This window comes from Oncorhynchus keta, chromosome 35 (genome assembly GCF_023373465.1).
Source record: "Oncorhynchus keta strain PuntledgeMale-10-30-2019 chromosome 35, Oket_V2, whole genome shotgun sequence".
Lineage (NCBI taxonomy): Eukaryota > Metazoa > Chordata > Actinopteri > Salmoniformes > Salmonidae > Oncorhynchus > Oncorhynchus keta.
Window position 1 is genome coordinate 27,328,504 of NC_068455.1, and position 23,543 is coordinate 27,352,046.

At 43.7% G+C, this 23,543-nt stretch overlaps 1 protein-coding gene across 3 annotated transcripts in view; it reads left to right on the plus strand.

The window, feature by feature from the left end:
• LOC118368222 (protein jagged-2-like) overlaps nt 1-9,059 on the plus strand; it is a 45,789-nt gene extending 36,730 nt beyond the window's left edge. For all 3 annotated transcript variants that reach the window (XM_035752130.2, XM_035752131.2, XM_052496775.1), the window contains 2 exons: nt 4,346-4,505; nt 4,622-9,059. In XM_035752130.2, coding sequence (XP_035608023.1) covers nt 4,346-4,505; nt 4,622-5,112 — 651 coding nt within the window. In that variant the 3' untranslated portion in view covers nt 5,113-9,059. The remainder of the gene's footprint in view (nt 1-4,345; nt 4,506-4,621) is intronic.
• The last annotated feature ends 14,484 nt before the right edge of the window (nt 9,060-23,543 follow it).

Consider the following 23,543-nt stretch of genomic DNA (forward strand, 5'->3'; position numbering starts at 1 on the left):
CAGTGGTTCGTGCTCTCAGTTTTGCGCGAATGCTGCCATCAATCCACGGTTTCTGGTTTGGGAATGTTTTAATCGTTGCTGTGGGTATAACATCGTCGATCCACTTTCTAATGAACTCGCTCACAGAATCAGCATATTCGTTAATGTTGTTTTTGGACGCAATGCGGAACATATCCCAATCCACATGATCGAAGCAATCTTGAAGCGTGGAATCAGATTGATCAGACCAGCGTTGAACAGACCTGAGCACGGGAGCTTCTTGTGTTAGTCTCTGTCTGTCGGCTGGAAGCAACAAAATGGAGTCGTGTTCAGCTTTTCCGAAAGGAGGGCGGGGGAGGGCCTTATATGCGTCGCGGAAGTTAGAATAACAATGATCCAGGGTTTTACCAGCCCTGGTTGCGCAATCGATATGCTGATAGAATTTAGGGAGTCTTGTTTTCAGATTAGCCTTGTTAAAATCCCCAGCTACAATGAATGCAGCCTCAGGATATGTGGTTTCCAGTTTACATAGAGTCAAATAAAGTTCGTTCAGGGCCATCGATGTGTCTGTTTGGGGGGGAATATATACGGCTGTGATTATAATCAAAGAGAATTCCCTTGGCAGATAATGCGGTCGACATTTGAATGTGAGGAATTCTAAATCAGGTGAACAGAAGGACTTGAGTTCCTGTATGTTGTTATGATCACACCACGTCTCGTTAATCATAAGGCAGACCCCCCTGCCCCTCTTCTTACCAGAAAGATGTTCGTTTCTGTCGGCGCAATGCTTGAAGAAACCAGCTGGCTGCACCGACTCCGATAGTCTCTTGAGTGAGCCATGTTTCCATGAAGCAAAGAACGTTACAGTCTCTGATGTCTCTTTGGAATGCTACCCTTGCTCGGATTTCATCAACCTTGTTGTCAAGAGACTGGACATTGGGAGTAGTATGCTAGGGAGTGGTGCGCGATGTTCCCATTTCCGGAGCCTGACCAGAAGACCGCTTCGTTTGCCCCTTTTACGGCGGCGTTGTTTTGGGTCGCCGGCTGGGATCCGATCCATTGTCCTGGGTGGAAGGCAGAACACAGGATCCGCTTCAGGAAAGTCATATTCCTGGTCGTAATGAGGGTGAGTTGACGTTGCTCTTATATTCAGTAGTTCCTCCCGACTGTATGTAATGAAACCTCAGATTACCTGGGGTACCAATGTAAGAAATAACACGTAAAAAAAACAAAATACTGCATAGTTTCCTAGGAACGCGAAGCGAGGCGGCCATCTCTGTCGGCGCCGGAAGTATAAGTTAGGTCGAACAATAGGTAAGTAAAGAAATAAAACAACAGTAAAAAAACTGTAAAAAATAACAGTAGCGAGGCTATATAGAGTAGCGAGGCTATAAAAGTTGTGAGGCTACATACAGACACCGGTTAATCAGGCTGATTGAGGTAGTATATACATGTAGATATGGTGAAAGTGACTATGCATATATGATAAACAGAGAGTAGCAGCAGCGTAAAAGAGGGGTTGGGGGAGGCACACAATGCAAATAGTCCGGTTAGCCTTTTGATTACCTGTTCAGGAGTCTTATGGCTTGGGGATAAAAACTGTTGAGAAGCCATTTTGTCCTAGACTTGGCACTCCGGTACCGCTTGCCATAGGGTAGTAGAGAGAACAGTCTATGACTGGGGTGGCTGGGGTCTTTGACAATTTTTAAGGCCTTCCTCTGACACAGCCTGGTGTAGAGGTCCTGGATGGCAGGCAGCTTAGCCCCAGTAATATACTGGGCCGTATGCACTATCCTCTGTAGTGCCTTACGGTCGGAGGCCGAGCAATTGCCGTACCAGGTAAATATGCAACCAATGTTGCAGCTGTAGAACCTTTTGAGGATCTCAGGACCCATGCCAAATCTTTTTAGTTTCCTGAGGGGGAATATGCTTTGTCATGCCTTCTTCACGACTGTCTTGGTGTGTTTGGACCATTCTAGTTTGTTGTTGATGTGGACACCAAGGAACTTGAAGCTCTCATCCTGCTCCACTACAGCCCCGTCGATGAGAATGGGGGCGTGCTCTGTCCACTTGGTTACGTTGAGGGATAGGCTGTTATTCTGGCACCATCCGGCCAGGTCTCTGACCTCCTCTCTATAGGCTGTCTCGTCGTTGTCGGTGATTAGGCCTACCACTGTTGTGTCGTCTGCGAACTTAATGGTGGTGTTGGAGTCGTGCCTGGCCATGCAGTCGTGGGTGAATAGGGAGTACAGGAAGGGACTGAGCACGCACCCCTGGGGAGCTCCAGTGTTGAGGATCAGCATGGCAGATGTGTTGCTACCTACCCTCACCACCTGGGAGCGGCCCGTCAGGAAGTCCAGGATCCAGTTGCAGAGGGAGGTATTTACTCCCAGGATCCTTCGCTTAGTAATGAGCTTTGAGGGTACTATGGTGTTGAACGCTGAGCTGTAGTCAATGAATAACATTCTCACGAAAGTGTTCCTTTTGTCCAGTTGGGAAAGGGCTGTGTGGAGTGCAATAGAGATTGAATCATCTGTGGATCTGTTGGGGCGGTATGCAAGTTGGAGTGGGTCTAGGGTTTCTGGGACAATGGTGTTGTGAGCCATGACCAGCCTTTCAAAGCACTTCATAGCTATGGACGTGAGTGCTACGGGTCTGTAGTCATTTAGGCAGGTTGCCACATAAGACGAGCGTCGGAGCCGGTGTAGTATGATTCAATCTTAGCGCTGTGTTGATGCTTTGCCTGTTTGATGGTTCATCCCAGGTCATAGCAGGATTTCTTGTAACCTTCCGGGTTAGAGTCACGCACCTTGAAAGCGGCAGCTCTACCCTTTAGCTCAGTGCGAATGTTGCCTGTAATCCATGGCTTCTGGTTGGGGTATGTACGTACAGTCACTGTGGGGACGACGTCCTCGATGCACTTATTGATGAATCCAGTGACTGATGTGGTGTACTCCTCAATGCCATCAGAAGAATCCTGGAACATGTTCCAGTCTGTGATAGCAAAACAGTCCTGTAGTTTAGCATCTGCTTCATCTGACCACTTTTTTATAGACCGAGTCACTGGTGCTTCCTGCTTTAATTTTTGCTTGTAAGCATGAATCAGGAGGATAGAGTTGAGGTCGGATTTACCAAATGGAGGGCGAGGGAGAGCCTTGTACCCGTCTCTGTGTGTGGAGTACAGGTGATCTAGATTTGTTTCCCTCTGGTTGCACATTTAACTTGTTGATAGAAATTTGGTAGAACGGATTTAAGTTTCCCTGCATTAAAGTGTCCGGCCACTAGGAGTGCCGTCTCTGGGTGAGTGGTTTCCTATTTGCTTATTTCCTTATACAGCTGACTGAGTGCAGTATTAGTGCCAGCATCTGTCTGTGGTGATAAATAAACAGCCACGAAAAGTATAGCTGAAAACTCTCTAGGTGAGTAGTGTGGCCTGCAATTCATCACAATATACTCTATTTCAGGTGAGCAAAATCTCGAGACTTCGTGCACCAGCTGTTGTTCACAAATATGCACAGACCGCCCCCCCCGTCTTACCGGAGTGTGCGTGTGCTGTTCTATCTTGCCGGTGCAGCGTATATCCCATTTGGCTGAATATCCATGTCTTCATTCAGCCACGATTCCGTGAAACATAAGATATTACAGTTTTTGATGTCGCGTCGGTAGGATATTCGCGATCGTACCTCGTCTAATTTATTGTCCAATGATTGCACGTTGGTGAGTAGTATTGACAGTAACGGCAGCTTTCCCACTCGCCTTCTGTGGGTCCTGACCAGGCATCCGGCTCTTTGTCCTCTGTACCTGCGTCGCTTCCTCTTGCAAATAACGGGGATGTCGGCCTTGTTGGGTGTTTCGAGAATGTCCTGTGCGTCCTGCTTGTTGTAGAAAAAATCTTAGTCTAATCCGAGGTGAGCGATCGCTGTCCTGATATCCAGAAGCTCTTTTTTTGCCGTAAGATACGGTTGCAGAAACATTATGTACAAAATAAGTTACAAATAACGCCAAAAACCCCCACATAATAGCACAATTGGTTGGGCGCTCGTAAAACTGTGCCATTTTCCCAGTGAGAAGAAATAGGAGTCTTGCTGACTGACTGACTCTCTTCTCATTCTTCACACTGACTGGCTGGCTGGCCTGGGAGCCACAGCTGGCCTGTTCTCCATTGTTCATCCTAATTAAAGTGCACAGCATCCAGCTAATCTCCCTCTGCTCCCCCTGGACTCTCTGGTCCACTTATTAGGCAATTAACTAGACCTGCTTTGTGCTCTACAGGGGTGCATGTGAGAAGTTAGGACTAGGAGTGAATCTGGGAGTGAATCTCTCTCACCTATTGTGTTGACACACCATTTATCCTACTCTCTCCCAGTCTTATGATCAGGATGGTCAGGAGCGGGATGGAAACCGTGATCAGATTCAGGAGGCTGCCAGTGCCATCATCGGTGCCCTGTCCAAACGACACAACAGCACTGTCATGCTGGCCGTGGTGGAGGTCAAAGTGGAGACGCAGGTCATGCCCCAGTCTGTGGGTGAGTGACTGGACTCGACTTGGTTTAACTTTAGCATGTTTTTATACTGTGCTTCGATTAGGTAGCATTACAGTACATGATAGTAAAGTATAATTTTATGGTCTTTCTGTCTCCAGACCACCTGGTGCCAGTGCTGTGCGTGGTGTTCAGTGTGCTGTGGATCTTCTGCATCGTGGTGTGTGTGTGGTGGACCCGTAAGAGGAAAAAAGAGCGTGAGAGAGAGTCTGCAGTGGAGGACAGCACTGTCAATAACCTTCTGGAGCCACTGAGGGTCATCTTGCCACAGCGCATAGTCAACCTAGACAAAGACATTCAGTACGAATGCAAGAAACTCATGAGCCCTCCAGACCGGACGTGTGACGGGGCTGAGGGAGAGGAGGAAGAGGAGCTGAGGAGGGGAGGGATGGAGCTAGACAAGTGCTCCACACAAAAGTGCTCATTGGCAGGAGTGCAGGACAGAGTGATGTGCAAAGGGGGGGTGATCTGTACGATGCGTAGCACCACTGTTAAAACCCCCCACCGGACAGTGCACAGTCCCAAAGACAACCGGTGTAAAAACCTCAGAGCTGCCAACTTCAGTGAGGATGTCAAAGATCATTATGTATGAGCACGGCTAGAGGTGGGACTTCTCAAACTAAAGATGATGTCTCTATGTAATAGAAAAAGACAAGCACCAATAGTAAAGATTTAAGACATGTTTTACATTTCATTTGACTTTATTCTCTGTCTGCAACATGGAGCCTTCTTATTTACTTAAAACATTGCAAATTCACATTTCAGTATCCAAAAGAGACCTTCATTTTTTTCCTTTGTTTTTTTGGTTTACAAATTGTTGCTTCCTTTAAAGGAGAGACCTTTTTTTCACATTGTGTCACTGAGAAGATTGTGTATCATGTGACTTTGGCGAGAGCACTGCCATTGGAGGCAGGCGTTGCACTACTACATTACTACTAGTGCATTTAGTCCTAATCTGCCTTAACCCGTACTGTGGGCATTTACTTTGTTCTCTTGGTATAATAATGTAATTTGTATAAGTAAAATTATGTAAAAGGTTTTATGTGTGTATATATATATATATACACTACCGGTCAAAGGTTTTAGAACATCTACTCATTCAAGGGTTTTTCTTTATTTTTACTATTTTTTACATTGTAGAAGAATAGTGATGACATCAAAACTATGAAATAACACATATGGAATCATGTAGTAACCAAAAAAGTGTTAAACATATCAAAATATATTTTATATTTGAGATTCTTCAAATAGCCACCCTTTGCCTTGATGACAGCTTTGCACACACTTGGCATTCTCTCATCCAGCTTCATGAGGTAGTCACCTGGAATGCATTTCAATGAACAGGTGTGCCTTCTTAAAAGTTCATTTGTGGAATTGAATGTGTTTGAGGCAATCAGTTGTGTTGTGACAAGGTAGGGGTGGTATACATAAGATTTGGTGAAAGACCAAGTCCATATTATAGCAAGAACAGCTCAAATAAGCAAAGAGAAACAGCAGTCCATCATTACTTTAAGACATGAAGATCAGTCAACACGGAACATTTCAAGAACTTTGAAAGTTTCTTCAAGTGCATTCGCAAAAACCATCAAGCGCTATGATGAAACTGGCTCTCATGAGGACCACCACAGGAATGGAAGACCCAAAGTTACCTCTGCTGCAGAGGATAAGTTCATTAGAGTTACCAGCCTCAGGAATTGCAGCCCAAATAAATGCTTCACAGAGTTCAAGTAATAGACACATCTCAACATCAACTGTTCAGAGGAGACTGTGAATCAGGCCTTCATGGTTGAATTGCTGCAAAGAAACAACTACTAAATGACACCGATAAGAAGAAGAGACTTGCTTGGGCCAAGAAACACGAGCAATGGACGTTAGACCGGTGGAAATTTGTCCTTTGGTCTGGAGTCCAAATTGGAGATTTTTGGTTCCAACCGTCTTGTCTTTGTGAGACTCGATGTGGGTGAACGGATGATATCCACATGTGTATTTCCCACCATAAAGCATGGAGGAGGAGGTGTCGTGGTGTGTGGGTGCTTTGCTTGACACTGTGATTTCTTTAGAATTCAAGGCACACTTTACCAGCATAGCTACCACAGCATTCTGCAGCGAAACACCATCCCATCTGGTTAGGCCTTAAACACACTATCATGTGTTTTTCAACAGGACAATGACCCAACACAATTCCAGGCTGTTTACGGGCTATTTGACCAGAAGGAGAGCGATGGAGTGCTGCATCAGATGACCTCGAACAAATTGAGATGGTTTGTGATGAGTCGGACCGCAGAGTGAAGGAAAAGCAGCCAACAAGTGCTCAGCATATGTGGGAACTACTTCAAGACTGTTGGAAAAGCATTCCAGGTGAAGCTGGTTGAGAGAATGCCAAGAGTTTGCAACACTGTCATCAAGGCAAAGGGTGGCTATTTGAAGAATCTCAAATATATTTTTGATTTGTTTAACACTTTTTTTGGTTACTATGTGATTCCATATGTGATGTTTCATATTTTGATGATAAAAAAAACTCTTGAATGATTAGGTGTTGTAAATATTTTGACTGGTAGTGCATATATATATATATATATATAAAGACCTTTGGAAAACTATAAGCAGTATAACACCTGACATCAGCATTAGTTTAGAAACAAACATATTTTCCATGACATGTCAATGCTTCTAAAGACCTTGTGTATATCCCTATAACATGCCTTTTGCTCACTTCCTGCAGGCCTATGCTTTATTATTTCACTATTTGCTTTGGTAGAAAGTTCCTTCAGCCCTTCTTTTATTATTTCATCTCATTCAAAGAATTGATCCAGAACTTAACAATTCATATAAAGGGAAAAGATGTCCTTTCACAACTCTTCATATTACCATAAAAGTGTTTCTTTGAACAATGTATATATGTAAATATAAACATGTCTGTGTATATTTGAATTTAGTAACTGAAGTAATCCTTTTTATTATACTTATTCTAAAGAATACGGTTGTTTATGTTTTGTTTGTTTTTTATTATGTCATTCCGTTTTATTAGTGTCTGTTGACACAGGCCAGGTTTTATACAGATTTATGGACAATATCCAGGGTCCCACATAATCACAAAAGCATTGACAGAAACACATTATTCTAAGTGCTTGTTTGTTTTGCTTTCTGATTTGATTATGTTCCAACACTTAAAATTGTCAGTAAGCACAGATGTTAGTTCTAGTTCTAGGCTTGTCCTTGTCTGCTGCTTAAGTCAGAGCTATCGATTGGGAGTTTCCCTTCTGAATGCTGGCTCACCATCTCCCATTCGCTATGCTACTGTATGTGAATGTTAGAATGTCCTATTATAATGCAGGGGTCAGAGGAGGCTGGTGGGAGGACCTATAGGAGGACGGGCTCATTGTAATGGCTGGATTGGAATTAATGGAACAGTATCAAACATATGGAAACCATGTTTGACTCGGTCCCATTATTCCATTCGAGCCATTACAATGACCCCGTCCTCCTATAGCTCCTCCCACCAGCCTCCTCTGGCATCGGGTGTACCAGTGAATGGATGGTTTGTGTTGATCTGATACAGAAGCAGTGCTAGCGTGCTCTTAATCATCGTGATTTGGGTCAGAATCAGGAGTAACTACAATTAAATATCAAGGCCATTAAATTCATGATCAGAGCAATCCAGTGGTTTAATCTTTGTCTGGGCAGGATCACTCAGTTACCCAGCCCTACAGTGGTGCATTGGGTTTCTGCTTTCAATACTGGTCTAATGAAGGGAACAAGTTTTGTTATTGTTGTTGTTGTTGTGGTTGTTGTCCAGTGTTTTGTATTGTTTTCTGCTTCTGCACTAAGAAAGAGGAAGTTAATCTGTTGAGCATTACCTCAGTGGTGGTAGTGAAAATTATTTTTGTTGTTCTTTACAGTTTAATATTGTAATTCTCTGACAAGAATTGTGTTTTCAATTTTTTGATGATGCAAAAAGAAAATAATTCAAATCATTACCCATATCCAGCCAGCAGAATCCCACTAGCCCCAGAGAATGGGCTGAATGTGCAGAACATTTTAATTATTTTGTACAAAAGAGCAGTTGCGTCTTGGTTTGTTAGTGGAATTTTTGTTTGTTTTTAGAACAATCCAATTATTTATTAAAGTATTTTATACCAATATCTTTGTTTTGTCCTGTTTATAGCATTGGAATTTGAACTTCTGTTTCAGTTTTTCAATTTTATCACCATTAGCCTGTCACGGATTCTTCCGGAACAATCATTACGCACGCACACCTGTCCCCTATTCCCACTGATTAGTATTTGTATATATGTGCCCTTTGGTTTCCATTGGGTTGTCGATTATTGTTACAATGTCCATTGGTGCGTGTGAGAACCTGTGCTGTGTGTTTTGGGCTTTGTGTTAATCATTGTGCGCGTGTTATTTATTCGAGGTACTCCTCGCTCTTTTTTGGGGGTTTCAACCCTTTGTTTTGTGTATGTGATTGTTTGGTCTTCGTCCCCGTGCCTTTACACGGCATGCTGTCATTTTGGGTGTAATAAAAAACTATATTATGCATTCCTGCTTCTGTCTCCCGATCCTTCTTGCCAACGTGACAAGCTCTAGCACTGGAAAACAAATTGAAATGTGTTGAAATGTAGTTTACGAAAGTTCAATCGGGAAGGCTGGTCTGAATGGCTTGTCACATTTAATTAATCTAGTAAACACAATATAATTCACATCGCTTGTCTTACCTCATCAGCATTGCAGGTATTTACTGTAGATGGTAGTGTTTATAATGTTACCTTGTCAGCATAGCAGGTATTTATATGGTAGTGCCATAATGTTACCTCGCCAGGATAGGGTCACGTCTCTCCTTTTACTTTACTATTAGCAAGCGTGCGGAATGTCATTCATCTATAAACTTCAGTCTATGAGCATGGCACACTAAGGCAATTCCACCATGCTTGATGATTAACCTATGGGCTCACTCGTGAAATAATCACTTTCCTTTCTTTCAACTAATGGGCATAAATCTAGGGGAGTATCCATATGTCAACTTAAACCTTGTGTCTCTCACTTGCTGTTTTGCAGCGACAGTCTTCTAACAACTTTCCACCTTTCCACCACCACCAACTGAAGGCCCCACCACCAGCTGCCCCACAGAGCAATCTGTCATCAGCATCCGGCTCAGAGGAGCATACCTCAGAGACGAGGTCTACCCAAAACTATTCAATAAAAATCCATATTTCATTATGTCTCTGTTGTCATTCAGTTAAGCCTGTACTCAACTGAATTTGATTTGACGTGCTTTCACTTTATCAATGGAGCTGAATCTACTGTTTCTATAGGATTCATCTTTCTGTAGCTGATTGGCTATATTATCTATCTACAGACGCCCATTCAGAACCACCAATAAGGTAAGTCCCTTGCATGCAGACTCCCATTCAGAACCACCAATAAGGTAAGTCCCTTGCGTGCATTCATTTGCTCTAATGCTTTACATTAGTAACATATAAACTACATGATGGCAGTAATGCAGCTGCATAGGGACTCTGTAATGCTCCATGGTTTGATATGTTCTGTTCTATGATCGTAAACCCATCAGTCGTCTGGGAAGGATGGGAAACATGTCTGGAATCCAGGATCAGATATCAGTTAAGTCACATGTGTGTACAGCACAGCATTTACTTAATTACTTGGTAGTACAATAAAGGAGAGAGAGAGGAGAGGGGGAGGAGAGAAGGAGCCAATGGCACCCATTACAGTATATGTCACTGTACAGTATGTGTTCCTAGCATTCATTATGTAAGTCAACACCAGATTCCACGAGATACTGGCTTCGGTCAAGGGTATGTGTCCAAGACAGGTTACCCTCATCCACTCCACATAGTATCACACTGTTTTAGCTGTGATTGCAACCCCAAGAATGGTACCGAAGGAGATGTCTGCCGTTTTATGATCCCGTAACCAATTGTCCTATTGTGTATGTTTTATAACCGTAAAGCGGTCTTATAACCATAAAGTGCTTCTAGATATCAGGACAGCGATTACTTACCCCGTACTGGAGGAACACTTTTTCTTCAACGAGTCGAACAGGAAGGATTTACTTCAGATGCCCGACAAGGCCCTCATCCCAGTAATTCGCAGGAGAAATTGTCAGAGGTATCGGGGACGAAGGTCCTGGTACCTTGAAAGGAATCGTCGCCGAGAGGGTAATCTACCTTTACCATCGGTCCTATTAGCCAATGTACGATTAATCGATAATAAAATAGACGAACTACGATAACGTACATCCTACCAACGGGACATTAAAAACTGTAATATCTTATGTTTCACCGAGTCGTGGTTGAACGACAACATGAATAACATACAGCTGTGGGGTTTAAGCTTTTTTGGCAGGATAGAACAGCGGCCTCTGGTACTGTAAGACAAGGGGTGGCAGTCTATGTATATTTGTAAACAACAGCTGGTGCACAAAATCTAAGGAAGTCTCAAGGTTTTGCTTGCCTGATGTAGAGTAACTCATGATAAACTATAGACCACACTATTTACCAAGAGAGTTTTCATCTGTATTTTTAGTAGCTGTCTAAACCAATGCTGGCATTAAGACCGCACTCAATGAGCTGTATACGGCCATAAGCAAACGGGAAAATTCTCATCCAGAGGCGACGCTCCTAGTGGCCGTGGACTTTAATGCAAGGAAACTCAAATCTGTTTTACTCAATTTCTACCAGCATGTTAAATGTGCAACCAGAGGGAAAAAACTCTAGACCACCTTTAATCCACACACAGAGACGCATACAAAGCTCTCCCTTGCCCTCCATTTGGCAAATCTGACCATAATTATATCCTCCTGACTCCTGCTTACAAGCAAACCTAAAGCAGGAAGCATCAGTGACTCAGTCAATAAAAAGTGGTCAGATGATGCAGATGCTACGTTACAGGACTGTTTTGCTAGCACAGACTGGAATATCTTCTGGGATTCTTCCAATGGCATTAAGGAGTACACCACATCAGTTACTGGCTTCATCAATAAGTGCACGTTGTGACCGTATGTTCCCCATTCAGAAGCCATGGATTACAGGCAACATCCGCACTGAGATAAAGGGTAGAGCTGTCACTTTCAATGTGTGGGACTCTGACCCAGAAGCATATAAGAAATCCCACTATGCCCTCAGACAAACCATCAAACATGCATGTTTATTGATGAAGCCAGAAATCCCACTATGCCCTCAGACAAACCATCAAACATGAGGGCATAGTGGGATTTCTTATATGCTTACATTAACATTTAAATTTAAGTCATTTAGCAGACGCTCTTATCCAGAGCGACTTACAAATTGGTGCATTCACCTTATGACATCGAGCGGAACAGCCACTTTACAATAGTGCATCTAAATCTTTTAAGGGGGAGGGGGGGTGAGAAGGATTACTTTATCCTATCCTAGGTATTCCTTAAAGAGGTGGGGTTTCAGGTGTCTCCGGAAGGTGGTTCTGTGTCAGAGTCCCACACATTGAAAGCGAAAGGGTCGAGCTTAATGACAAGTTTGGAGGGTAGTTTGGTGTTAAATGCTGAGCTGTAATCGATGAACAGCATTCTTACATAGGTATTCCTCTTGTCCAGATGGGTTAGGGCAGTGTGCAGTGTGATGGCGATTGCATCGTCTGTGGACCTATTGGGGCGGTAAGCAAATTGGAGTGGGTCTAGGGTGTCAGGTAGAGTGGAGGTGATATGGTTCTTGACTAGTCTCTCAAAGCACTTCATGATGACGGATGTGAGTGCTACAGGGCGGTAGTCATTTGCCCTCTTGAAGCATATGGGAACAGCAGACTGGGATAAGGATTGATTGAATATGTCTGTAAACACAACAGCCAGCTGGTCTGCGCATGCTCTGAGGACGCGGCCGGGAATGCCGTCTGGGCCTGCAGCCTTACGAGGGTTAACACATTTAAATGTTTTACTCATGTTGACTACAGTGAAGGATAGCCCACAGGTTTTGGTAGCGGGCCGTGTCAGTGACACTGTATTGTCCTCAAAGCGAGCAAAAAAGTTGTTTAGTCTGTCTGGGAGCAAGGCATCGTGATCCGCGACGGGACTGTTTTTTCTCTTGTGGTCCATGATTGACTGTAGACCCTGCCACATACCTCTAGTGTCTGAGCCGTTAAATTGCGCCTCCACTTTGTCTCTATACTGACACTTAGCTTGCTTGATTGAGGAGGGAATAGCTATACTGTTTGTATTCGGTCATGTTTCCGGCCACCTTGCCCTTATTAAAAGCAGTGGTTAGTTCGGGTTTTGGTTCAGTTTGTGCGAATGCTGCCATCAATCCACGGTTTCTGGTTTGGGAATGTTTTAATAGACGCTGTGGGTACAACATTACCGATGCAGTTGCTAATAAACTCACTCACTGAATCAGCGTATCCGTCAATGTTGTTGTTCGCCGCAATGCAGAACATATCCCAGTCCTCGTGATCGAAGCAATCTTGAAGCGTGGAATCCAATTGGTCTGACCAGCGTTGAACAGACCTGAATGCGGGAGCTTCCTGTTTTAGTTTCTGTCTATAGGCTGGGAGTAACAAAATGGAGTCGGCTTTTCCAAAGTTAGAATAACAATGGTCTAGGGTTTTAGGAGCCGGTTGTGTGAGAGAAGAATATGTGAACTGACAGGAAAATGACCTCTCAGCCAACATCAACTAAATGAAAGAGCTGATCGTGGACTTCAGGTGGCAGCAAAGGGAGCATGACCCCATCCACATCGACAGGTCCACAGTGGAGAAGGTGAAAAGCTTTAAGTTTCACTGTGTATACATCACTGACAATCCGAAATGTTCCACCCTCGCAGACAGTGTGGTAAAGAAGGCACAACAGAGCCTCTTTAAAGTTAAAAACCCTGTATCACCTCCGAACGCAGGGCTCTCCAGGGGGTGGTGTGGTCAGCCCAACGCATCACCGGGAGTACACTGCCTGCGCTTCAGGACATCTACAGCACCCGGTGTCACAGGAAGCCCATGAAGATCATCAAAGACCTCAGCCACCCGAGCCATGGGCCCGTTCACACCGCTATCATCCAGAAGGCGAGGTAAGTACAGGTGCATCAAATCTTGGACCGAGAGACTTAAAAACAGCTTCGATCTCAAGGCCATCAGACTGTTAAAAAGCCATCAGTACCCTGCCCTGAATATAGTCACTGTCTTTAGCCGGCTACCACTTAGTTACTCATCCCTGTACATTAGAGGCTGCTGCCCTATGTACATTGACATGGAACACTGGTCACTTTAATAATGGAACACTGGTCACTTTAATAATGGAACACTGGTCACTTCAATATTGTTTACATATTGTTTTACCCATTTCATATTTATTCATATTTATTTATTCAACTATTGCTGTACATACAGTATACTATTCTATCCTACGTATTCTTCGGATATACTATAAATTCTATCCACATGCTGTCCGGAATGGCTATACGTCCCATCACATGTACTGTATATATAGATCTATACTCCAGACTCCGACATTGCTTGTCCAAATATTTCTATATTTCTTATTTCCATTATTATACTTTTAGATTAGTGTGTATTGTTGTGTATTGTTAGATATTATTGCACAGTTGGAGCAAGGAACACAAGCTACACCCGCAATAACATCTGCTAAATATGTGTATGCAACCAATCAAATTTGAATTGATAATTTCTCTATGTCATTCCAATTCAGGTGTATGTGATGATTATCTGACTTTTCAAATGTGAAGACTGCAGCTGAGCTACATCCTTTCTCACAAAAACAGAGCAGACTGGCCTGTAATTGTGTTCTGATGTCAGTTACTTCAATCATTATCACAAAGCTGTGGCCAAAATGTGATGGATTATCTGGTCTGTTCAAAGTTTAACCAGCCTCCTAACCTCCTCACAGTGTCCCTCTGTTGGATAATCTGTTCAGGAGGATGATGCATCTGGTGGAAAAAGGACTGCCCATTCCAGGATCTCCTAGGATCCCATGAGTGAGGGGTATCCACATGAGGTAAACACAGTGGTGGTGAGTCAGTGGAACAGTAGTGTGTCCAAAATGACACCCTCTTCTCGAAATGGCACCCTCTTCCCTATGAATAGCAAACCCAGGTCTGTAATAGAATGATCCAGGGTAATGTAGTGACCACATCAGGTAAACACATGGGACTGGGTCAGTAATAGACTAACCCAGGGTAGCGTAGTGAGGGCTAGCCCAGTGCCAGTGTATCTCATGCAGCACCAGAGTAGCCAAGGTATTCTCTCATCTGCTAACCTGCTGTTGCTGCTTTTAGTCTGACCCAGATACACGGACGTGAACCCACCCAGGCCTTAATGACTTTAACCGACGATACTCCTCGTAGTAGTCCCTCTCTACACAACTATTTTTGCCCAGATCATTGGCACAGATCACAGTCAGACACAGGAAGACCAGACTTCCTGGTCAGGCACTGGATGATGAAACAGAGCTGCTACTGTTGGACAAGGTCCTCTCACTGTCAATCCTAATAAACACAGTCTCAAATAACATCACCTTATTACCACAAAACGACTGGTTATTGCTTAATGAACTGATCACTAAGTTTTTATTGGAGGGATTTCTCTATGGCTCCACCAGATCTAGCCTTGGGAAGAGTGATAATGGTAGGAATTCAAAGTGGAGGGAGGATTCTGGATAGCGTGTACGTAGAGAGAAAAATATGCAGACCTGATTCTCAAGGTTAGTGGGAAAGGGAAAGAGGCTGGGTTCAGTGAGATTCCTCCTCATCTCAGAGGGAGCTGCTGCCACACCTTGGTCTGTGCTTGCAGCAGGTCCACGACTCCTCCCGTTATGGCCCAGGGAGGGTTCGAGTTGAATCCACAGGTTCAAACAGAGATGAAAGGCGTTGTTAGGACGGTGTCAATATGACCGCCTGCCAAGTAAGCCCTACTTAGTGCAATCCCAGATGTTCCTGACACTGAATATTCTCCCGTGAAATGCAACGAGGGAGCTTCTGCCAGACATTTCACATCAAAGTCTGGGGAGGAGGACTCAACACGATGAGCACCGTCCTCCTGCAGCTCCAGGCTTTTCATGCTGAGAAAAACCTCTGTGATTTAGTACAGTAATAAGAGGGTAGGGTCCTACATCAGAATAGTTGACGTTGATTCATTTGTCCTGTGAGTATGCATTTTTAGGGGGGAGGAAAAGTAACAGTACATTACGGTACATAAGGCACCCCCCGCATCCCCCCCCTAATAATTTAATTATCTATGTCAGAGATGTCAGTCAGTCCCCCGTCCTGTTAGAAAAACATCTGTATTAAACAACACAACATCTACCTGGTGAAGCAGCCAGTCACTGCTCTATAACAAAGCCCAGTCTGAGAGCAGTGCTAGGGTTTAGAATTTCTTCATTGGAAAACATGCAGCTCTCACTGACTACTGTAAGTGATCAACTGGCTAGTTTACTTCAAGCACAGTAAACAGTGAGAAAAGTTAAATAAAAAAGTATGTTTTCAAAAAATCCCCCTGGTCCTGGTTCAGCAGACGGTTCTAGACACTTGTTAACTTTATAAAATCATGATCTAAGTGTTTATAATGCGGCCTACCACTCATCCATGCACATTATGCCCTGGGCTACATCGTTACAGACAAGCCCCAACCAATAGAGGAATGCCATAACTCAATATCTTTCTTCATCCCTTATTACAAATGGACTGGATCTTCTTTATGTAAACATTTTACTGCGACTGGGAGAAGATATATTAGGGTATTTTACCAAGGGGGAAAGTATAGCTATTATGTGTCATGACTGTCCTGATCAGGTCAGGTTACAGGAGACCATAACCCTACAGATTATCTCTCAACCCCAACAGAGGAGGAGAGATCTAGGGGTCTGAAGATGTGGGGTTTTATGACCCCTCACGCCCCTGGTAAATCTCAGGCCACAGACAAATTCCTTTGTCCTATTACTATGAAGAACCAGCCTCAGAACATTAAACATGAAATAAAGGGGCTTTGGAACAATGGTTTCCGTCAGCCACAATGGTGGTCATGACAATAGATGGAATATGAAAATGTATGTCATTTTTGTTTCGTTATTAAAGGTTAATAGGTGACGTTATTATGAAAAAATTGTAACGTGAAGAGTTTTCCTAGTATATGTTTGATGTTTACTCATTCTACGTTCTATGGAAAATATCCAAATCAAAGAGAAGGTTTTGGGAAAGATGACATTTTAAGTTAGTTGTCTAAAATTGGGTTTGAGTAAAATCTAGACCTTGCTTCATTAACTTGGTACGCCCAGAGAACTGTCCTAAAGGCAGTTATGCCCACTTCTGACCCAAGGGTATAAAACCTGTGAGTATAGAATTTACAGAGAAGACTACGTGACCCAAGCTGCAGCCAAGGTCTAAAAAGTCAATGAACCAAGAACGCAACACAAGTTTGAAGACAAAGAAATCCTTTTCTACCCAAGTTACGGATGAGTAGCTGTGTCTAAGCAGGTGAATTCAAGCCGGACTCCCTTAGCATCCAATCTCAGTGAATCGTGGTATCTAAAAGGATTCATTCCTGTGCTGTGAGCTCTGAGCTACAGAGCTGTCTGTCCTCAGAAGACCCCTTCCATAGCAAGGGTGAGGGAACAGACTCCTAAGCCAAAAAGACACTGACACCGGGAGGACGATCAGAGAGGTGCGCTGGAGAGGTGCGTCATCGAGCAGCCTGAACATTACTCTGAATGGTCCACACATAGAATCCTCGGAGATCATCCCCACGTAAATACATCATTTTATTCTGACCCATAAGTGCGGCAGTTTGGGGCAAGGCTAGGGTTAGAATAAGCATAGCTGACAAATTCACCCAAATGTATATTTCTCTTGTGTACTTTATTTTTTCTCTCTCTCTTTGAAATCCACATTTTGGGTAACACGCGCCATAGTGTGTTGGTCCGTTATACTAAGTTCTAATCAATAGCCTATAATGTGTTTTGTCTATATGTATCTTTTATCATAATTTTGAGCTTTTTAGAAGAAAAAAATTCAACTAAGATTGGTGTGGTACGAACTCATTGGTGAGACCCGGGTTCGTGCAGATTCACAGGTTATACGTTCAGAACGAGATTGTAAGAGGTAACTGGTTAATTAGCAGCTGTTGGAAAATCGATATTCTGATATTCTTTGAGTTAATTTGGGAAATAGAAACTCAATAAAAACTAGTTTTCCCATGGTGCCCCAGGTTAATGAGTTAATAATTGCTTGATTCAGTTAATCACACAATTAGAAACTTGTAATCATTCGATGAGCAACATGCCGTCACATTAACTAATACAACGTCACGACATATGTGAATGTATAATATACTGATGCAGATGTGACACAAAGTGATACAAGTGTTTGAGCATGAATTATGTAAATGACATAATTATATGTTTTACAGTGTTTTGTCAGTACATTTATACATTTAGCTGTTAACATTTTAGTAAGAATTAGGGTAACAATATTATATCCATTTCCTAAAAACCCCAGCAATGTGTCATGGCACTAAACTGCTTCAGTCCAGACATAGCAAGCTTTTAGTCAGCGCCAGTTCAGTGAACGCTGCACAGACAGCCACCCAGTCGCACAAACGTGTTGACTTTCTGACCTCTCTCTCTCTCTCTCTCCTTCTCATTGTCTGTATCTGCCTCTCTCGCTCACCCTCCTCTCTCTCTCACAGAGATGGGATGGCCTTACATCATGCTAATTGCATGCACGATGGCCGGAGTGGCCAGTGCCTGAGGGGTTGGCTCAGGATCACCGGATTGACTGAGCTCTGTGTCACCAGTTGGCCGGAGGTGCAACAATAAGGCTTAATGCGTGATTAAGTCCCATATTGCCTGTCATTATGGGAAAGCTAGTCAAGCGTGAGAATGGTGAGGCTCTTACATGGTGAGGCTCTTACAAACTGCACTCTGCTCATCTTGTGTCTTTTTCTCTGGGCTTCTCTCGCTGTGCCTCTCTTTATCTCACTGCTCTGTCTCCCTCTCTTTCAACACATTACTTTCACTCTGCAGTAAGGTGTGGAATCCATATAGCTACTGTCAGAGTACATTTCTGTACATGCTGGACTATGTTAGAGAAGGGATTTAATCCAAACCCACAACCACAGGTAGCAGCTAAAAGGTCATAACTGAAAGCATCAAAGGAAGAAGATATTTACTAAAGGGATGATACAAATCTGTTTTTTTTTCTCTGAGTCAATTATTGAAATCCACCCCCACATGTTGAGCATCTGGTTTGTTATTTTAATCAATGGTGTTCTGATCTGCCCATTTGTTTCTATAACCCAGAAAAGTCAGAGAATTCCTGCAGGAGAAAAACCAACACCATGACAGAATTAACATCTACTAAATCAAAAAGTGAACATAGCCAGAAGATCCATATAGACGACACAGTATATTCACAGTCATTATGACATGTTTTAGGTGGTTCAGAACAAGACTCATGCTCATACAGTTCATACAGGCATTTTTTTACATTAGGCCCACTGTGATACTTACAGAAGTTTTGTATCATTTAAATTAAGGAGTGGGACATTAAGAAGGAACAATGTATTATGAATATTAAGTCAAACACAGTGTATATAGCTGCCGCGGTATCAGGGTATGACATATGTAGGACAACAACCTCTCCTGCAACATCATCAAGACAAAGGAGATGATTGTGGACTACATGAAAAGGAGGACTGAGCAAGCCCCCATTCTCAACGACGGGGCTGTAGTAGAGCAGGTTGAGAGCTTCAAGTTCCTTGGTGTCCACATCACCAACAAACTAACATGGTCCAAGCTCACCAAGACAGTCGTGAAGAGGGCACAACAAAACCTATTCCCACTCAGGAGACTGAAAATATTTGGCATGGGTCCTCAGATCCTCAGAAGGTTCTACAGCTGCACCATTGAGAGCATCCTGAACGGTTGCATCGCTGCCTAGTATGGTAACTATTCGGCCTCCGACCACAAGGCACTACAGAGGGTAGTGCGTATGGCCCAGTACATCACTGGGGCCAAGCTTCCTGCCATCCAGGACCTCTATACCATGTGGTGTCAGAGGAAGGCCCTAAAAATTGTAAAAGACTCCAGCCACAATAATCATATACTTTTTCTCTGCTACCGCACTGCAAGCAGGACCGGAGCGCCAAGTCTAGGTCCAAGAGGCTTCTGAACAGCTTCTACCCCCAAGCCATAAGACTACTGAACATCTAATCAAATGGCTACCCAGACTATTTGCATTGCCCACCCCCTCTTTTACGCCACTACTGTCTGTTATTATCTATACATAGTCACTTTAATAACTCTACCTACATGTACATATTACCTCAATTACCTTGACTAACTGGTGCCCCCACACATCAACTCTGTACAGGTACCCCTTGCATATAGTCTCACAATGGTTATTTTACTGCTGCTCTTTAATTACTTGTTCCTTTTATTTCTTATTCTTATTTTCTAAACTGCATTGTTGGTTAGGGGCTTGTAAGTAAGCATTTCACTGTAAGGTCTACCTGTTGTATTCGGCACATGTGACTAATAAAATGTGATTTGATTTGAGTTGCTGGATAATTGCGGGAACTGGAACACGCTATTGTAGATGTCGATCCAGAGCATTCCGAACATGCTCAACGGGTGAATTGTTTGGTGAGTATGCAGACCATGGAAGAACTCTGACCTTTTCAGCTTCCAGGAATTGTGAACAGATCCTTGCGACATGGGGCCGTGTATTATCATGCTGTGAAACATGAGCTGATGGTGTCAGGATATGAAGACAGGAGATTGGAGCTGGTTGGTATTGAGTGCCTGTCTCTACTGTACATCCGGGTCTCTCCACTCTTGGTGATTACCCAGCTCAGTTTGTCCCTGCCAACGCAAACCCATCTCTTCTTATCTCCAGCCTGGGCCTAAATAATTTGCCATTACATAAAAGAGAGGAGGACATAATTTGAGAAACTATAAGATGCTATTGAACCATTAATACATGGAGGGGTAAATTCTCCTTTGTTTCCCTTACTGTCAATGCTAAGCCGCTTTCTGCCTAAACATTCATCTACAGTACGTACCTACCCGTGCTTGTCTAGGCAAACAGGAGAGCCCGGGCCAATCATATATAGATAGATAGTTTGCGTTGATGGATGAAATACTTTTGTATTGTGTACTACAATTCTCTGGTCTAGTCTGTGGTGTGTCATGGAATCAAAGTCGTTGTATTAGGGGCCTTTACCGTTCAACAGTGGAAATAATGAGACACTGTGGATCACACACACACACACACACACACACACACACACACACACACACACACACACACACACACACACACACACACACACACACACACACACACACACACACACACACACACACACACACACACAAACTTGTACAGATGCACCACCGAGAGCATTCTGTTGGGCTGTATCACCACCTTGCACAGCAACTGAATCTCTGCCTTATCTCAGCTCACTGGTCACCATAACAACACCCACCCGTACGTAGTACGCGCTTCAGCAGAAATATCTCACTGGTCATCCCCAAAGCCAACACCTGATTTGGCCTCCTTTCCTTCCAGTTCTCTGCTGCCAATGACTGGAACGAATTGCAAAAATCCCTGAAGTTGGAGACTTATATCTCCCTCACTAACTTTAAGCATCAGCTATCGGAGCAGTTTACCGATCGCTGCAGCTGTACATAGCCCATCTGTAAATAGCCCATTCAACTACCTACCTCATCCCCACATTGTTTTATTTACTTTTTTGCACACCCGTATTTCTACTTGCACATCATCATCTGCACATCTACACTTGTGTTAATTTGCTAAATTGTAATTACTTCACTACTCTGGCCTATTTATTGCCATACCTCCTTACTCCATTTGCACACACTGTATAAAGATTTTTCTATTGTGTTATTAACTGTACATTTGTTTATCCCATGTGTAACTCTGTGTTGTTTTTGTCGCACTGCTTTGCTTTATCTTGGCCAGGTCGTAGTTGTAAATGAGAACTTGTTCTCAGCTGGCCTACCTGGTTAAATGAAGGTGAAATAAAATACATTTTAAAAAACATCCTCAAACGCAGGGCTCTCCAGTGGGTGGTGCGGTTAGCCCAACGCATTACCCGGGGCACAATGCCTGCTCTCCAGGACATCTACAGTACCCGGTGTCACAGGAAGGCCAAGAAAATGATCAAGGACCTCAGCCACCCGAGCCAACGGTCTGTTCACCCAGCTACCATCTAGAAGGCAAACCGGGAATACAGGAGGGGGCTGAGCACGCACCCTAGTGGGGCCCCTTTTTTGAGGATCAGTGTAGTGGAGGTGTTGTTGCATACCTTCACCACCTGGGGGCGGCCCATCAGGAAGTCCAAGACCCAGTTGCACAGGGTGGAATTCAGACCCAGGGCCCCAAGCTTAATGATGAACTTGGAGAGTACTGTGGTGTTGAAGACTGAGCTGTAGTCAATCAACAGCATTCTTATATCCTCTTTCCCAGATGGGATAGGGCAGTGTGCAGTGCGATGGTGATTGCATCATCTGTGGAACATTTGGGGCGGTATGCAAATTGCAGTGGGTCTAGGGTGTTGGGTAAAATGGAGGTGATATGATCCTTAACTAGCCTATCAAATCACTTGATGATGACAGAAGTGAGTGCTACGGGGTGATAGTAATTTAGTTCAGTTTCCTTCGCTTTCTTGGGTACAGAAACAATGGTGGACATCTGAGGTACTCACCTCTCAGACTGTGACTTTACTGTACCCCACAAGGGACTCAGTACTTACATGTTGAGCTTTTTGAGTGTAGGATGGGTGGGAGGTGTGTTTTTGTGTGTGCATGCATACCTTTGTGTGTTTCAGTTCATTGTAAAGCAGTAGCAGCTTGGGAAGGCTTTGGGTGTGGCATTGTAGGGGGTGAGGGTTTTGTAGAGGGGGAGTGGGGGTATAGCTCCAGATTTTCTGTGGGAGTGGCAGGCAAGGAGGCCAGGGCCAGACTCTCTCCCCCACTCAGACTCCCAGCCTTAGCAAAGGAGCCAGTCTCCTCAGCAAGGCCTTAAATAAACCACACACACATTTCACTGTCATTAATGCACACTCACACACTCCCTTTCATCCCTCTTATTACCAACACACTCCAGCACTGAACCAACCGGCTAATGCAATAAATACAGTGTGTCCCTGATTGAGTCAACCCCACAACCCCACCCAGTGGCGACCCATCTGTCACGTTGTATAATGATAGGAGACAGCCACAGGAATACGAAATAGTTTTAAAAATGTCACTACCCAAAACAGCGTACGTCATGAAAATGACGGGGATGAAGCCCAAAACAAACACGTGTATATATATAACACAGGGCTGTAACCCAAACAAAGTGCGAGATGTTAACCTCTAATAAATACACTGGACGAGACCTGTGATAACAATACACGGGACGAGATGCGTAAAAACAAGTGCACACTAACACGGTAACACACAAGCCGACACAACAGAGCACATGTACTCACAAGACCAACGGGCATGGAACACAGGGCACATATATAAAAATACTAAACAGGGGGAATGGGAACCAGGTGTGCGTAATGAGACAAGACAGTTCGGGGTTGATGGTAATGATCCAGTTCAGTGACGTAGACGTAGACCTCTAGGCCGTTGATGTAGACCTGGAGCTGGTGAACGGCTGAATTGTTGGCTGAACAATTGTTTACAGACAGATTATTTCACTTATAATTAACTGTATCACAATTTCAGTGGGTCAGAAGTTTACATACACTAAGTTGACTGTGCCTTTAAACAGCTTGGAAAATTCCAGAAAATGATGTAATGGATTTAGAAGCTACTGACATCATTTGAGTCAATTGGAGGTGTACCTGTGGATGTATTTCAAAGCCTACCTTCAAACTCAGTGCCTCTTTGCTTGACATCATGGGAAAATCAAAAGAAAGCCTGGTCTGATAAAACAAAAATAGAACTGTTTGGTTATAATGACCATTGTTATGTTTGGAGGAAAAAGGGGGAGGCTTGCAATCCGAAGAACACCATCC